This window comes from Diadema antillarum, unplaced genomic scaffold, assembly GCF_040938485.1.
Source record: "Diadema antillarum isolate AM-2024a unplaced genomic scaffold, OU_Dant_1.0 seq00000822_RagTag, whole genome shotgun sequence".
NCBI classification, from domain to species: domain Eukaryota; kingdom Metazoa; phylum Echinodermata; class Echinoidea; order Diadematoida; family Diadematidae; genus Diadema; species Diadema antillarum.
Window position 1 is genome coordinate 9,195 of NW_027271699.1, and position 18,772 is coordinate 27,966.

Genomic DNA, 18,772 nt, shown 5'->3' on the forward strand with positions numbered 1-18,772 from the left:
GTCCCACTAGCAATGCAGCTACTGCTCCATCCATTGTTACTGTCAGTTCACCGACCAGTCCTAAGGGCAATGCTCCATAATAATGCCTGAGACATTTCAATTTGGGGCGAATGCGAATGACCAACGACATCAACATTCAAAAACATAAAACAGATATTCCATTGAAGAATATAGTCTTGCAATCGCATTGTGAATGGGAAGTGTTCTAACCAAAACCTGAAACCTGATAGCTTTTCAGCTGTCCTCTTCATATTATCCAACAGCTCCTTTTATTGCACTAAAATCACAGTATATAAGTTAATTTCCTTTTAATAATTTCTTTTATTATGAGAAATGTCCTGTAACTATTGTATACACAAATGAATGAATAGTCATTGATTGGAATGGATAGGATATTAAAAAAAGGATCATTTTTTAAATGAGTTCAGAATAAATAAGAGCAAACTAAACCATTGTAAATGTTGCAAAAACAAGAAAAAGGGCGAAAAGGCAGATTTCTAGAGAGAAAGAAAAGAATGGAAACGCCTGGTAGGGATTGGGTGCACGAAAACAAGTAAATGTGATTCCAATTTAAAGGGGAAGCAAACATTCAACTCGTTGCTATTCTCATCCAGTAGTTTCTCATGTTTTTAACAAGCTTGTTATGTTACTGATTAAAATGATACAAAATTACTCTGTAAAGTTTGCCCTTGAGAACAACTGGGCAAACATTAAATCATTTTCCGACACATTTTGGGGATAATTTAAGTTTTTTTCAAATGTTAATCAATGTCAATCGCAAAGACTACAATTTGCTAAATACTCACTAAATATTCTGCTAAATAATGCAGAGATCGTCTCTTGCAACCTTACAATCTCGTACCTTACAGTCATTGCAAAGTTGTTGGTGAGTTTGCTAGTGGGGGTTGACGATTGTGTCGTTGTTCTGTTGTTGGTAAAATATCTGCAATATAATGTACTGTAAAGGTCATGGGTTATCGCGTCTAACGTCACCGTTTATCTCGTTTATCTCGTCATAGTTGTCAGCCCCGTTCTCTGGAAATGATAAGCCTTGTCAATTTGCATTCAAATTCCAAGTCATTCTAAAGCAATGAGGCAATAAATACTACAGCACCTTGCAGCGAATGACGTTGTTAAACAATCAACATAGTACGTTTGTTAATTTAACTTCTTACATACGTTTGTACTGATGTGACTTTTGCTTGTGACGTGATTTTTTTATTTCTAAGAGTAGTTTTTGTTGCTTATTTCATCCTTTGGCTTGTTGCGTGCATTTCTCCCTCATTTCTTTCCACCATTCAAGAATCTATAGAAAAATGATTAGAATAAGATATTACGCGTATGAATAACGAGACATCAGTGTGTCACCTACATTTTTTATCAAGATTTATGACTACATGAAGTTGTATTTCTTTCTCTTTCCCTCTCTTCTGTACTTGGTTGAGTTCATGACAATGACGTGTTTTATCACAATCCGCCCTTACTCCCCATTGTACAAAATGCTGATTTTCTTCTTTTTTTTTTTGCTTTTTTCTCTGATTCTGAATGTATCTTTATATATTTTATATTACATTAATACATAATAATTTCTATGAAGAATTGTAATATTGGAAATAAAATTTGACTTGAAATGTGTTGGGTTGAATTTGCTTCTCTACATAGTTATTTTTTCTTTTCTTCATGACGATCTTATTTTGATAGAAAATAAAATAATGCGCTATAATTAAATGTTTCCGTGTAATGACAGTAATGTGCATTTTTTTTTTTTTGGTTGGAGTACTGATTTAGAAGAACGTATACTCTAGCATAACATTAAATGTGAGCACAAAAAAGTTTGTAATATACACACATAAAACACACACGCACAAACACATACACATTCAAAGCCGTCGATTCTGCTGTACAGTTGTCGAGTTTGGAAATTTGCACACACACACACACACACACACATACCCTTTCCGTGATTTTTTTTTTTATTTGAATTTCGTTCGATAACAGCATCATTATTCACAATGAAACAAATTATAATTCTAGATAATTCAAATTGCTTTAATTCATGCTTGAGCTTTCACCTGTCCTGATGTCGCAGCACTTGGTGTGTTCTGTATGCAGACCTCTCTTCTTTCTTCTCTCCTCGTCCTTTCCTGTCTTTTGTTCTTCGTAGACTTGTATTGTTACCGTCTTCTCTCCTCTCGGTACTGTCTCGCGTCTTATGTGCGTGTGAGTAATTGAATGTGTGTACGAGTGTGTTGTCCTTGTCATATTTCCCGGTACACGTGGCTCAGTTAACAGTGTCCGGGCATTAGCATTGATACTCCATTTATATTTGTTATTTTTCCCGACCTGCGAATCTCAAAATAACTACATGTATATTTTTACAAATGATTTAAATAATCTATATCAAATACAATAGCTATAGACAAAAAAACTCGAATAATATATTATTTACTCGTTATTTATCGTGCGATCCACGTCCCACAAGCTTTGCTTTTTAGTGGATCAGTATATTCCATAATCGAATTTATTTTCCGCACGCCCACGAAGTATATATGCATTGTTCCTCCTATTATTGTATATATATATATATATATATATATATATATATATATATGTTGTTATATAATTTATCTCGTATATTACATTATTAACAATATTATTTCATGACATGTATACTTTGTACTATGTTTTGATTTTCGTTGATAGGAAATAAACTATGATTGAATTGAATTGAAATTGAATTGAAGTATCAACAAAACTAGGCAGCTGTATTCTTCAAACTTATGCCTCTAAATCTCTTTTTTTTATCATGTGGAAAATCATATTATTGATGCAAATTCATATCATGTATACAAAAGTAATTGAGAATTCTACGCAGGCCTAATGATACTAAAATCTACCTTGATAAACCTGATTAAACTCATCAATATCTGCTTAACTGCACAGAATACACACATGAAAAGACAGCATCTCTTAATACCCTGCTGTACACTAAGATTTCACAAACCATAATTCAATTAACAGAACAAAATTTGTATTTAAATCTATCACCCGACATCTGACTTTATCATACCAAACAAAACAATAATCACATGTAAGGTGCGATCACACATTGCCGGTTTAGATTGCGGTTCATGGCGGAATGCCAAATCGCCGTGCTCCGCCAAAGACCGTGTTCACACCGTACACAAACCTTGGTCATCCGTCACTCATCCGCCATAAACCCCGAGAACCGCGGAGAACCCAGAAAAATTAAACATGTTTAATTTTTCGTGGCGGTCTTGGCGGTTTGAAATGGACCGCGTTCAAAACGCCGTCCACCGTGTAAAGAACGGCTCCTCCGTGTTTACTCTGCAAGATCCGTGATAATACCGTGTCAACACTGCCATAACTTTTCATGCAAACACAAATGTAGAACTTAAAAGAGAATAATGCCTCCGGCGATACTTCGTGGCGGAGCAATAAAAAAATGGGGAAAAAAAGCAAAGATGAACCCATAATACTAGATCGAGTAAATATTGTAGTGAATGCTAAAGTTCCATTACTTTTTTCATTTTAACACATGAGTAAAACAGAAAATTTAATATCCAAAAGTTGGTAGGTTTGTTGAATAGTAGCCTACATCAGTAAAGCCCCCGTTCCACTATGCCGTTCTCGCTACGATTTGACAATTTTCTCAGGTCGGGAAGGATCGGGTAAAACCTGAGCCGATCTGGACACAGTACGATGTTAGAACGCTCTAAGTACGCTGCAGTTACGACTATCACGTGCTTGCTACGCTCTTACTACGATGATCGGGAATGAGGCATTACGGTCTCTGCCGCTGCAGCTACGCTTTAGAACGATGTAGCTACGCTGTCAGTGCGATGTTGCCGATGTTATCCGATCGATGCACGCTGTATCTACGCTCTGAACGATCTATACGATCTTATCACGCTTTCACCCCGTTCAGAGAGCTGAAAAGTGCCCGATGTGCCTCGATGTACCCCGATTCGACTGTCGATCTGCAGTCAGTCAACTTATTAGCACGCAGAACCGACGAAGAAATATACTGTGGACCTCGAAGAGGCTCCTCTTCTCACGGTTCTTTTGCAGCAATGCATTGTTATAAACAAAGACGTGCTGATTTTTCCAAGGCTTTTTCTTGATGTCCTTGCTTTTATAGTCCGTCTTCCTCCAGTTGTAGATGATTTCATGTTCTTCAAAATTCTGCTATGTCCTCTTCCTCCTCTTTCAGCATCACGTGCAGTCTCTCTTTCTTCGCCTTTTGGGTAGCTGCTTTGCTGCTTTCTTCTCTTCTTTTTCTTCATCTCTTCTTCTTCTTCGAAAATTACAGCCAAAATTACTTCCCGTCCTTGTGCCGATGTTACTACGTTCAGAAAGACCTTGTTACGCTCATCCCGCTGCGTTTACGCCGTCACTACGCTCTCTCCGCTGCGTTTACGCTGTCATTGCGCTCCCCCCGCTTGCCGTACGATTAAAAATATGTCAATTTTGATCGGGGAGATTGGGAATAAATTTTGGACCGGTTCAAAATTTCTTCTCGATCTGAAAAAATGCCCGCTCCAACCCCGACTTCCACACGCTGCTGCTACGATGCTTCCGATCCCCGTACGCTTTTGCCGCTCTCTCCCGATCTGCTAGATCGGGACAGATCGGGGTCTAAATCGTGATAGTGGAACGGGGGCTTTACTTTAAAAGGCGTGTGCGTAATTTTGTTAAAGCTTAAGTTTTGTTAAAGATTGATAGCTTTATGGCCAGCTACGTGAACCTGTAAGTTATACACAAAAGACTTATGTAAATATGTTGGGTTCTGCTTTCGTGACTATGTACGCCTTTTTGTAAGAGTACATGTTGATACAGACATGTTGAAACTTAAGAGAGTAGAGGGAAAAGCGATGTTGAAACTTGAAAAAAAACCCACCATTATTATGTTACGTGAACCTGTAAATAAACAGGAAACTATGTAGATATACTATATTCTTCTTAGATATGTATGTCTTTTTATTGACTGTTGTTGGAGATATGTGGAAACTTAATTAAGAAAGGGAAAAAAAAGAGATGTTGAAACAAGCAAGTACTTCTACATCACTTGATAGATATAAACCTGTAAATGAACAGGAAATTTGTAAACTATGTTGGATTCTGCTTTGACATGTATGTCTTTTAATAAAAGTTAATACAGATATCTTAAAAGTTAACAGAGAGAGAAAAAAAGCATATTGAAACCTGAAGACAATTGCTTATTGCATCACTTAATATGTCAATCTGTAAATACACAGGGTGTTGCAACGTTTCGCAATTTCTTTTGAAATTTTCTTTTTGTACCTGACAAAGCAATACCTCCTTGTTGTAACCCATTGAAGACGAGTGAAAGGGCTCTGATTGCATCCAACTACAAGGGCTTGGTATGGACTCCTCCACCTTTTGGGGAGATCCGTGTTACTACCGCGCCTATCCGCGTTAGCGCCGTGTTCAAAACGTGTTGAGAACGTAGTCATATCGCGTTTAAATGCTTTCCGCCATCGTTGGGACACGGTTCACGGCGGTTTGAGAACCGCCATGAACCGCCATCTAAACCGGCGATGTATGATCGCCCCTTTAGGTCACGAACAAACCATGTCCCTACTTGAGCACTACAACTTACCAGCTTTCAACTAGAGCTGCCTATCTAACAATTCATTACCCTACTTTACCATCCTGACTACGTAACTTTATAGATGGGAGACCCCAAAAAGACCATCGGGATATAATACTATTGTATCCAAGCGTTTGAGTGGATTTGTGTCTTCACTTGGTTGTTCACTTCAGATGAAAAAAAAATCAAATTTAGAGACAGTAAAAAAAAAAAACGTGCAAACTACACGGACGACTGTAAAAATGTTTGATCGTATCATGTTTACACAATATCGATGAAAGTAACACGCTGCTCTCTGCTTCCTAATGGTAAATATTTTATGGAAATGATCTGATTGTTACAAAGGGAGGATTTGAAACACTTCTGAGAATGACAAAGCGAGAAAAGGAAGGAGGGTGTGTCTGGTGATTAAACTCGGAAGTGGCATGTACCAGAAAAATGTGGTTAAAAGTCAGCTGATTAAATCCGGAATTCGACACCAGCAGTACGTCATTTAAAATTTGTTTCTTCCTCCATCCTCAAAATGAATCGACGTCCCTGTTCCCATAAACTGGGCCTTTCATTCTTAAAAACACAGCACTAGCTGACATACACTAGCCTTGACATCGATGCTGTGCTGTGGTGATCTTGGCCTGAGTTTTCTATTAGTCTTATTTTGCACGACTGTGGTGTGAACATGTTTGCTGTCATCTCAGCATTGGAAGCACAGTAAACAGCATAGACGTTTGCTCTTCAGACGCTACGAAACCAGAAAGTGTGTAGGCCTATATGTCTTAGTCACCGACAATTAGGTCTTGAAAGGACACTGAGGGCGGACGTCCACTTGGGCGCGGACAAGCCCCGGAAGGGTTGCGGAAGCAAATTTTGTCACTTCGGCATCCTGTCCGCGACAGACGCGGAATAACTTTGTGAATCGGCTTGTCCTTGAAAATTCCTAGGACTGTCCGCGGACTGTCCGCGGACTGACTGCAGAAATTCTTAGGAATCACTCCGGAAGAGCGCGAAATACCTCGGAATATGCTAATCGTACCCGGGCAGCGCGGAAACATCTAGGATTACACCAGGAATGAACGCGGACAGTCAGGATGCCTTCCGGACAACACAAGTTAGGCATGCGGACAAACTGCGGACAATACCAGGAAAATGGAAAGGTATAAATTTGGTACTGACTTTGACTTTTCCTCATTTGACTGCTAGCCGTCATTGATGCTTCTTGTTGTGCTTCCGCAGTAGCTGCTGATATTATATTGATATGATATGTCAATATTATTTTATAAATGTGACCACCGAAAGTCGAAGAATAGGATTGTCTGCATGTCGGCTGACGACTCATTTTTTTTTTTGTATTTGTCTCATCTGGGAGAACAATCTTTTCTCTGCCTACAGTCACATGGATGATATTCGCAAAATTTTTGAACCATATATATATAATATACATAAAGATGTAAATTTATATACATATATATGTGTGTATATATAAATGTTGATAAGGTAGTCCACGTGTTGCAAGATAAAAAGATAAGTAACAAAACTGCAACAAAGTTCATGCTGTATTCACCAACGGTTAATTTCTTTTCACAAGAAATAAACCGTTGGTGAATACAGCATGAACTTTGTTGCAGTTTTGTTACTTATTATATATATTATATATTATATATATATTATATATATATATATATATATATATATATATTCTTTATTCCCTTTTTTAGACATGTGCTTTATCCATCGTGAAGTATATACATGTTTTGTCTGATACATCTGCAGAGCATGCCAAAATGATCCTAATCATTAAATTTGTTTTTCTTTCTCTCATTTTTACCCTTGTGCATCTCTAACTCTCTCTTATTTGATCACTTTTGAACATTTTGCAATGATTCAAGTCCGAGAAGTTTTTTTTTTTCATGCTTAGAGCTTACTAGCCTATTGTCAATAAAGTGTAAAAATGGGGAAATATTCTTAACCTACTTTAATTTACTTTTTTTTTGGGGGGGGGGGGTTCAGCTGGGCTGTAAAATTGGACAATCGAGTTTATTTGCAACTAAAACAAAAAGAGAAGATAAAATTATTAGGTAATAATAACTACGAAAATCATTTAGATAAAGAATATTTCTGAAATGATTTGTGATTCTTAATAATTATGTACTTAAATATATACACTCAGCAAAAAACAAAAACAAAAGAAAGACAGAAATTTAACACTTTTTCGAGTTCATTATGTATTGCTTTTTCTCTCATTTCACTTGAATTTTGGTTTGATAGAAAATTCTTCATTTTCCTCCATTATCTTTGGCTTTCATTGTTATTTTGGGCTTCAAAGATATTACATTTTAATGAGACCACAAGTATATCTTTGCAATTGAATTCATGCTTTTTAGTGTGATGAATTTGTCTTTTGTTCTAATATGTTGTATCATTAGAAAGCATTTACGTATGAATAACAACTTGTTCATGTTTGTATAATACATTAACATTTAGCCAAAAATTCTATGCTTTTTTTTTCTGAGTGTACTTCCATCTACTTTTGTGATTTTTCGGCTGGGCTAGTTTGTTTGCAAATAAAATACGAAAACAACATAAAGGAAAATGTACCATAGTAAGTAATAGGAACCAGGAAAGTCACTCAGATGAAAAATAATTTCTGAAAAGATTTAATCAACATAAACTTACTAGGAAGTTAGGGGGCTGATTTTACTTCTTTCTGGTTGCTTTTGGCACAGTCTCTACTACCTTCTTCTTTGCCTTCTGGGACCGGAAATTCTTTAGATTTACCTGTTCCTCATCACTAGACGAAAGGTGTGCCTGTGATGGGGATATTTGCATGGGGGCCTCGCCTCCCTTCTTGCTCATTTTGCGTTTCATTGTCATGACGCTCGCGGAAAGTGTCGACATTTTCGTGTCTGGATCACAAAATTTCCGCATCGGTTCCGGACACTTGCATATATAGATCCGCATCGGCTCCGCGCTGTCCTGAAACATTCCTGGTGTCTTCCGCTTTCATTCGCGAAGCTTCCCCACACCGCGGAATTCTTTCCGGAGCGTGTGCGGAAGGAGCGGAAGGGTTCCGGACAAGCGGGACATCGTCAGGACATCGTCAGGACAAGTCGCCGAAGGTGTCAGGAAGTTCATTTCCGCGTCCAAATTTTGGTCTCGATCAAAATTTGGACGCGGAAATTTTTCTCTCTCCCGAAGGTGCGGAAACGCCCGGACATGTTTAGGACAGTGAGCGGACACGTTCAGGAACGTGCGGACAGGTTGCCGAAGGAGTGCGGAATACCAAATTTGCATTCCGCGTCTTGTCCGCATCTTGTCCGCGCCCTAGTGGACGCCTGGTCTGATATGTAAGCAACGGCAGAGATATATTGACCTTCATATTGTGTAGAACACACACACGTACACATGCACATACACGCACAAAATACATACAAGTATGTGTATAGATTTTACATAATATTCACATACGTATGTATACACGTAATATGCACACGAGTAAATTCTAAGGCCTATAGTGATTCAAGAGAGATTTTGCAATGGAAGAATTTAAGCAAGTTAACATTAACATTAACATTAACAGGTTAATGATTATTGGCAAGGCGGAAAACGGCCCAGTGCTATGATATGATGTCGCTTTATTGGAGTTCAAAGTTTGTTTACTTACCACCTTTGTTTGCATTTTTTGTTGACTGCACGTCAGTCACCCAAGGGCGATCATAGCGACAGTACTTGCCTTCGGTCGATCATTTCAATGATAAGTGAGGCTGAGACAACGATCGCTTTTTCTTGGGGACAGTGACAACACATAGGGCAACACTTAATATTCGTTCTTCAGGCCAATTCTACGTGAGTTTGAGAGAGGTTTCTACCCCGGTGGTTACCGTGTGCTGCCATGGCGCCTTGGGCAACTGATACAGGACGTGTCGTGACAGTTTTCGCATTTTTCATGGTCTTAGGAAATGCAGCAGCCCAGTTGGGTGAGTGCGATGGGAACGATTGCTGAATTTGTGCCATCCTTTGTCATGTGACACTGTAGTGACTTAATGCTTTAGGAAACATAGCATTACAATTACACATTATTCTAATGCAATGAGTGGACTTAGGTAAGAATATCACGGATCCTTGTAATGATGAGGTCTGTTTTAGAATACACAATTCGGAGAAAATATTTCTTTTTTTCAGGGAGCTAGCATATTTGACATTTTTCTGGTACCTTCCTGAATGTGAGTCTGTCTTCTTCCTTATTCGCAAGGATAAGCCACCCTGATATCCTCTGATCTTTTTGTTTTGTTCAACCGTCAATCTACAAGGCGTTCCTTCATTCCTTCATTATTCCTTCCTTCCTTCCTTTATTCATTAATTGATTTGCTTTCTATTATTAATACAATTTCAAACAAACAACAAACAACAACAACAAACCAAACAAATAAAAGAAGAGAAGAGAACGGATTGATATAGTTTACCAAACTATTTGGTCTATGAAAAAATTTGAGAATTTATTACGTTTTCGCCTGTAAATGTTTTCTACAAATACTTCCTTCATGTCCTCCAAGTATAGCACAGTGTGATCTTTAACATTTTTAGCAATCAATTAAATTTTAAACAAACAAACAACAACAAACAACCAAAGAAAAGAAAAGAAAAGAACTGATTAATAGCTTGTCATGCAACTAATTGGTCTATGAAAAAAAAAATACTTTCTTCATGTCCCCCAAGTATGGCACAGTGTGATCTTTAATGTTTTGCAACAAAATTGTCCAACAAAATACCAGTACGACTGCCGACTGTTTTTTATAGTGTGGCTCCAGAATTCGAGATACAATAATAAGACGGCCATGGTTGTTTGTATTACTTGTGTATTACATATATATATATATATATATATACAGTCAAACCTGTCTATAGCGGCCACCCAAGGGATACGGAAAAAGTGGCCGTTATAGACAGGTGGCCGCTATAGACAGGTAATCCAACTTTGTGTGCATTGCCTACATGTACATGTATCATCGTTGTATATACATGTACATTTATGTGTGTACGTATGCACACGTGTGTATCATGCATAGAACAATGCCGGTGTTTATGAAATTGTTGCACAGTACACTAGATGTAACATGTGCACAGTCATGAATTAGTGCATTATTGTGACTGAATAAGTGATGCATGCAACGGTGGCGATCACTGAATGTTGCCCAGAAATGACTGGCACAGCTAAAAAGCAGAAAAACATCCTGAATTATCAGCTCGGCTACGGCTCCATCGGGTTTTTGGCCGCTATAGACAGGTTAAAATCTACCGCGGGAAACAAAATTTGTGGCCGCTGGCCGCGTTAGACAGGTGGCCGCTATACACAGGGTCTTTAACATGGCTTTTCTCTCGGGGGGATTTTTCAGTGGCCGCTATAGACAGGTGGCCGCTATAGAGAGGTGGCCGCTAAGGCAGGTTTGACTGTATATATATATATATATATATATATATTTATATGTATGTATATACACTCAGCAAAGAAAGTAAGTTCCCCCCTGACATTTTTGGATATATCTCAGAAAGTATTTTACGGAATTTCATAATTCAAACGGGAATGGATAGGCAATTTCATTACTCATAACATGAATGGCATATCATTGCCACCAGATATCATTATTGGTGTAAAAAATCGCATTTTATGTCCAAAATCTCCGAGTGATCCTTGAGGTCACTCCAAAATGAGTGAAAATGGACATTTTTCACTCATCCAATTCACTCCAAATTCACTCTTTTTTGTATTCACTCTTTTAAGAGTGAATATTTTCACTCGATTTTTTTTAGAGAGCGATGCGTGTGTGTGTGTGTGGTGTGTGTGTATATATGTACATTTGTGACCCTGCATCACAAAACCAACAAAAAGTCGCCAGATATCGATTTTTAGTTAGGGGCAGGTTCTGAAAGAGCAGACTCTAAGCTTCAAAATGATGTATAATTCTATTCAAATGGACTCCCCTAACCTACCTAAATACTAGAAAGAAAGCACACACTCTGGAAAAAATGTGAACCAAGAAAAGAGGTTCTGAAGTACAGGGTATATTCAAGCTCTTAATCTTTCACTAAGCCGCGCTAGCTGTGCGATGAAAGGGACAAAAAAAAAAAAAAAACCTCGATGTCAACCACCAGAGCAATGAAGGGATTATCAAATTAAGGTGAAATTGATCAAGTTTTATCAACACATTTTGTCCATGATTAATGCTGACTTTCAACACAGTAGCGTTATCCTTAGAATAGTTTTTAGACTTAAAAGTGAAGAGTGTACAAACGATTTCAAGAAATGAAAAGGGGCCTCTAATACATACCTGATTATTCTATACTCTATACCCCAAAAGGGCTGTAGAAAAACTGTTGTAAGCACACTTTCCCATTTGTATTATGATCCCAAACTAAAGAATATTGTAGAAGAAAGATAGCTCTTTCAGGAAATATGAACAACTCAAGATTGACTTGTTTGATCAATTTTCCATGTTTTGAGTGCTTACGTAAAATCAAGGGGTGCAACCTTTTGTTTGTATTGTGGTGCACGGTCACACACACACACACACACACACACATATATATATATATATATATATATATTATATATATAGTGCATGAGGCTGAATGCACTATAACAATATAAGCACCGACAAATTCTGAATTTGGAGGTGCTTGGTACTTGTTATAGTGCAATAAGATGTCATGCACTATGTGTTATATAAAATAGCATACATACCCAGGCAAGATAAATTGAAAAAATACGAAAGCCTAGATCATTTAAGACTCTACACGTGTCTAGTCAAGCAATAATACCAGTTTCTTTGAACCTGTGTAGACAAAATCCTGACGTGTTAGGGTCTACGTGGTTATACGTGTTAGGCCCTACGATAGATTAGGTCTAGGGGCCCTGGCCTAACGTTGTACTACTAGATCTACGTCACTTACGAGCGACAGAGCTACAATAGGTCTACCACGGATCTAACAGTAACACGTTAGATGCCCTAAGTTTACATACTGCACTTTGGGTCCAGGACCAGGACTAGATGATGTTTTGTAGGATTATGGATCTACTGGATTTAAACACAAGGCTCGTGCCAGGCATCATTTAAGTCACCATTGCTGCACAAGTGGATTCCGAGAGTGTGTTGTAAATGTCGTAGTAAAAGTTCATAGCGTAGCGTAGCGTGATCAAAGAGCGCTTAGCGTACTAAGTATACCGTACACACGCTACCCATTTCCACGGCGCACTTCCGCGCAGAATGTACGGAGAAAGCGGCACAAATCTTGGGTTGACTTGCTCAATATCCCTCGGATTGATTCCTTTTCAGAACAGTAGGAGTCCAAAATTCGTAGGGCGTATTTGATGGCATCCTTTGTGTCCTTATTGTCTAAGATACTGTTTATATAGATCAGTCTCTGTAAAAGTAGCGAACCTGTTCATTTCAGCTTCCATGTTTAAATCTACTTCTGATAGTCTAGTCCCACACAGATAAGTTGCTGGCATAGCCAGCGAGAATCGAGAATAACGATGATATCGAGCAAAGCATATCGCGATTGTGGCGCAATCGCGTCGATGAGGTGCGGGATTCAGTACTCGATGATTAAAATGAGGGAGCAAAAACCGATATCAAATCGATAGTGGGTTATCGTCTGCAATCGTTATATTTTACGTGCACTATAACTTTTGTCATGCACTGCCGGCCTGTATCATAAGTATGTATGCTATTATATATATATATATATATATATATATATATATATATATATATATATATATATAATTATATATATGTGTATATAAGATATGCTGACATAAACAAAACAAAACCCTGTGCTCGAAGATCAATCATATGCAAATAATAGAGTCGATAAACAGTGGCATTCTTCTTCATAATGGTTATGAAAAAAAAAATTCATTCAAGTTTTCAGGACACTTACCCCTGAATGGTCCCAATTTCGGACTTGAAGTTGAGACTTGTTGTTGTTGTTGTTGTTTCAGTGAAGATTATACAGTAAGGCTGGCTTGTTGGGAAAAAAAAAACATCATGGCGGTTTCTTCAGCTATTACAATCTTACATTTATTATGTTGTAAAATCTTAAACGATTTTGGAATTATTTCATTATTTGTCAACACTTGTATCTTATTGTCTAAATGTGATAGCTATAAATAACGACTATCAATATAGGGTAAGATGAGCATAAGACACAATATGTCATGCTATTATCGAAGGTTTTTATTCATACACAGAAGATACAGTCCGTCTGGTCGGCGGAACCAGCAGGTTCGAAGGACGCGTCGAGATCCTTCGCGGCTCCCAATGGGGTACAGTGTGCGATGATTACTGGAGCTCGCACGACGCGCAGGTGGTTTGCAGACAGCTCGGCTACGGGGACGTCATCGCTGCAAAGATAAGCGCCTATTTCGGTCCTGGGAGTGACAGCCAACCCATTCTCATGGACGACGTGGGGTGCAGCGGGTCTGAAAGAATGTTGGCAGACTGTTACTTCCGCGGATGGGGGAACCACAATTGCCACCATAGCGAGGACGCAGGGGTGGTGTGTTCGGCTCCTGGTAAGCTATTTGAAAAAGAATAAAAGCAGTAAAGGAGAAATGGTGGAAAGGACAGGCTTAAAAGTGATACTTCTATTCAATGTTCAATTCAGGTTCAACGAACTTAGTGCAATTAAACAAACATGAATATCAGAAGACTAGTGTCAATATTTTTTTTTTCCGACAAGAAGTATTATTTCTTGGTTATGGGGGATGCGTTTTTTGTTTCTTTTATTGAAAAGTAAAAATGGGAAAGGGGGAAGTAGGCCTATATATATATATATATATATATATATATATATATATATATATATATATATATATTGTATTATATGTATCAACAAAAAGTCGCCAGACAAAGATTTTTAGTTAAGGGCAGATTCTGAAAGATAAGGCTCTAAGCTTGAAGATGACGTAAAGCTCAATTCAAATGGACTCTCCCCGTGCCGTATATTAATATACGGCACTGGACTCTCCTTACCTATCTAAACACTGGAAAGAAAGCACACTCTGTTGAAAAGTGTGAACTGAGAAAAGAGGTCCTGAAGTACAGGGTCTATTCTTTAATAAGCCACGCTAGCAAAACACAGGATTCAAACCACGGGAGCAACGACAATGAAGGGATTATCAGATTAAGCCGAAATTGAGCAAGTTCTATTAACACATTCTGTCCATGATTAATGATCCGACAAGCTGCAGAGACTCGCACCATGCCTAACGGAGGTGATACCAATGTCAGAAGAGCCATCGGACCAATACTAAAATTTGAATAACCTGTCCGATTTACTGTTTGATCGTCTGGCACTCAACAGACTATTATGGGACACCGGTTGGAATACCGGTGACTCCACAACACTTGTATTTCTACAAATTGCACAATGTGATATACCGTAAACTTTATATTCTTGATTCGTAGAGCCCATACAATCTATGATACGATAACTACCTCAATTATACTTACCGTAATCATCACAAAATCTGCTGAAATAGTTTTCTACGAATCCTAATTACAGAAAAGAAAGTTCCACACCCTTATAGTAAAATGTAACAATTTTTTCTCAATTTCATAAGGGAATTAAAACTGAAAACTAAAAAAAAAAAAAAAAAATCATTTACCAGGATGTGTTGTGATTAAAGATGTCATGTAAATCACTCACATATAGCTCATTTCTTTTTCTTTGGGTTTTCTTTTTTATGGGTAACCTAATCGTTTTTATAGGTAACCAAATCGTTTGGAAAACCAGTGAAGTTTTTCTGAAAGATTCACACTAGGGCTTTGGATCATTAAAAAATGACTTATGAAAATAACGATTGCCATATGCAAAGATTGTGCGTGTATGGATTCTTTCCAAGCTGGGGTCACATCACCAATCCTGCTATTAAAGCTACTGGGATACAACGAAGTCCATGACTTGTGCTTAACCCATTCTAGTCAAGAAGAATTCATCATGACACTATCATTCTAATTATCAACTTTTCGCTTTTTTTTGGGGGGGGGATATGCGTAAAGACTTCTACGTTGCCTGTCCTCAAGGTATATAGCGTTTACATAATTTGCACTTTCTCCCTTTCGCACCTCGTGACTGGACTGCATTTTGCATATAAAAATATTCAAATATACATATGAATAATATACTGTAACGAACCTGAGCTGATTTTAGTCCACTGTACCGACCTTCAATATTGAAGGTTTGCTTTGTTTGTTTTTGATTTGTTCAAACTTTATTTTAAAGGTTTGTCTGTGTGGTTATTGCTGTTATCATTGTTCCTGTTATATTTTAGATGATGGAGCAGTCCGCCTTGTTGATGGATCCGGCAGTCACGAAGGGCGTGTGGAAATCTTCCACGATTCGGAATGGGGTACCATTTGCGACGACTCGTGGGACATGGCTGACGCAAATGTCGTGTGCAGACAGCTCGGCTACGAGAGCGCCCTCAGCACACAGAGTTCGACATACTTTGGCAGAGGTCAAGACAACCAGGAGATCTTTCTCGATGATGTGAACTGCTACGGGGATGAAGAGGAGCTAAGTGAGTGCAGCAGTAATGGCTGGGGAAATCACAACTGTGGCCATAACGAGGATGTAGGAGTGATATGCACGCATGACGGTAAGCTTTTATTTGTGGAGGATAAAAACTTCCTTATTCTTTTTTCTTTTTAGTAACCTCAATCACGGGCATTTGACCATGCTCTAGAAGTAGTGAAAATCTAATTTATGCTATTAATATACGAACAGTTTGCTGGCAGAGCGAGTTAACTCCAAATTCTGGATATTTGCGATTAAAGCGGCTATAAAAAGAACAAGATAAAGAAAGTGTGAGTCTTTTTTATCGTAACTTCAAGAATATTCCTTGATATGTTACAAGTGAGCTTTCACAGGTAAAGCCGGACTTACCTAAGATTCACTGGCTTTACATTAAAACTTTTCGTATCATCATGGACATTGTCATCTATGTTTCAACAAAAATGTAAGTCATTGTCCATTATAATAATTCTGTATCTGTGTTTCTGATCTGTGATGGAATGACCAGACTATAAGTCGAACAAGTGAGTCCTTTTCAGGACCACAGAAGATTTTCATTCAAATCATTAAGTGGTATACACGTCACGTGCTGACAGTGTGGTTCATTCTTCATATTTGTTATCTATTCCAATTAGTTCATTTTTTTCAAATACTTGGAGATTAATAAATTGTATTTATGGATTTCATTTTTATTAAGTCGAACACATGATTTTGTGTCCATTCATATCATGACCATAATCTTTTATTATGATTTCAAAGAAATTTCAATAAATTTTATGGAAATGAATGTGTTATGAAAATGTCCATGCTAATTTTGGACTTAAATATATATATATATATATATATATATATATATATATATATATATATCTATATATGTATATATATATATATATATATATATATATATATATATATATTATATACCGGTAAACACATTACGCATAAAATTGGCCATTCCTGCAAAGGCGGGAAAGCCTTAAATGCAGGAATTGTAACCGATTTGTTCAATTTGTCAAGAATCCAAGTACATCTAACTTTATCAATCATGCATGACACAGAAGAAAAGGACTCAACATTCCAGCAAAGTGACTAAAGCTCACACGTGTAAAGGTTAATGTGCAAGTTCGCGAAGGTTGAAAAAAAAAATCTGTAACCCCTTAATTTGTTAGTTTCTGTCAAGGCGAATTCCACATTTGAGTAATTACCTGAAAGTATAGTGGTAAGGATTTTGGCATGAAGTAACTTAATCATTTTCTTAAATAATAATGCATTTACTACTAAGAGATGATGTGGCCATTTCTCTCTAATATGTTATTCATACACATGCTGTGATCCAGCTGAAGAAGGGGAACTCCGACTTGTTCAAGGAACGTCGTCGAGTGGAGTACTGGAAATCTACCACGAGAACTCCTGGGGTAGCATCTGTGACATCGGTTGGACCTTCAACAACGCAAAGGTCGCATGCCGCCAACTTCGGTTTCAAGAGGTGGGCGTAACTCAAGTGTACTACGGGTTTGTGGTACCAGTCCACCTGTCGAACATAAGCTGCTCCGGTAACGAAGATGAGCTTTCGGACTGCGCCAACGTAGTGTGGGGTGATTACAACTGCGGGTATTATGATCATGTGGGTGTCACTTGCTCCTATACTGTCGTCGAGTCTACGACATTTCCACCCTCCAATGGTAAGCGAGCAATGACGTATGACAAATTTTGTTTCTAAGAGGAAATTGAGATTGAGTCGATAGATGCTTTTTGGGTTTACTCTGGCTTACTTTGACTAATTGAGTCACATTCGACCTCATAAAACGAAACATGCATTTCCCAATTCAAAAGAGCAAATTCCAAGAAAGAGAAAGAGATAGAGGCGAGAGATGGAGAGAGAGAGAGAGAGAGAGAGGGGGGTGGGGACGAAGAAGAAGAGCAGGACAGAAATAAGAATATGTAAATTTAGGTAATTGTCTTCTGTTCTATCTAATTGCCAGCTTTCTCCACAAATTATTACATGTGGTCATAAATTCATGTTCTTCTCCAACATTACACAGAGGAAGAAGGCGACGTTCGTCTCGCTGGCAGCAGTTGGTCTGGCCGCGGACGAGTTGAGATCTACCACAACAACGAATGGGGTACTGTGTGCGACGACGGATGGGGCCAAGAAGAGGCAGAAGTAGTTTGTAGACAACTCGGTTTAGGAGATGTTATCTACTTCAGCGAGTCTTTCGGGGCCGGAACAGGCCCCATCCATTTAGATGACGTCAGCTGTGTGGGCACTGAATCTCGTCTGTCGTACTGTTCACACGAGCCCTGGGGTTCGAACAACTGTGGGCACAGCGAGGATGTCGGTGTGCGATGCAACACATTGAGTATGGTGAGTATAGGCGTGAAGGCGGGACTGTGATAGGAGTAACAATACAAAGAAGAATCAACTAGGAGACAAGACAAGATGAGACAAAAATAAATAACTCCCCCTACAAAAAGACAAATCGGGCCACACCAATGTTCATGGAGCTTGAGTGAATTGCATGCAGATTCTACACACACACACACACACACACACACACACAC

At 38.3% G+C, this 18,772-nt stretch overlaps 1 protein-coding gene across 1 annotated transcript; it reads left to right on the top strand.

Annotated features, from left to right (window-relative positions):
- Nucleotides 1–9,405: 9,405 nt before the first annotated feature.
- Nucleotides 9,406–18,605, top strand: LOC139739953 (scavenger receptor cysteine-rich domain-containing group B protein-like). Its single transcript, XM_071650551.1, has 5 exons — nt 9,406–9,606; nt 13,881–14,204; nt 15,966–16,292; nt 17,548–17,892; nt 18,253–18,605. The coding sequence occupies exons 1-5, from the start codon at nt 9,522–9,524 to the stop codon at nt 18,603–18,605; spliced, it is 1,434 nt and encodes a 477-aa protein (XP_071506652.1). The 5' UTR covers nt 9,406–9,521.
- The last annotated feature ends 167 nt before the right edge of the window (nt 18,606–18,772 follow it).

Coding starts and splice junctions, on each gene's coding strand:
- LOC139739953 (XM_071650551.1), top strand. CDS start 9,522: ATGGCGCCTTGGGCAACTGATACAGGACGTGTCGTGACAGTTTTCGCA. Junction 14,205..15,965: donor GGTGGTGTGTTCGGCTCCTG/GTAAGCTATTTG, acceptor GTTATATTTTAG/ATGATGGAGCAGTCCGCCTT. Junction 17,893..18,252: donor GACATTTCCACCCTCCAATG/GTAAGCGAGCAA, acceptor AACATTACACAG/AGGAAGAAGGCGACGTTCGT.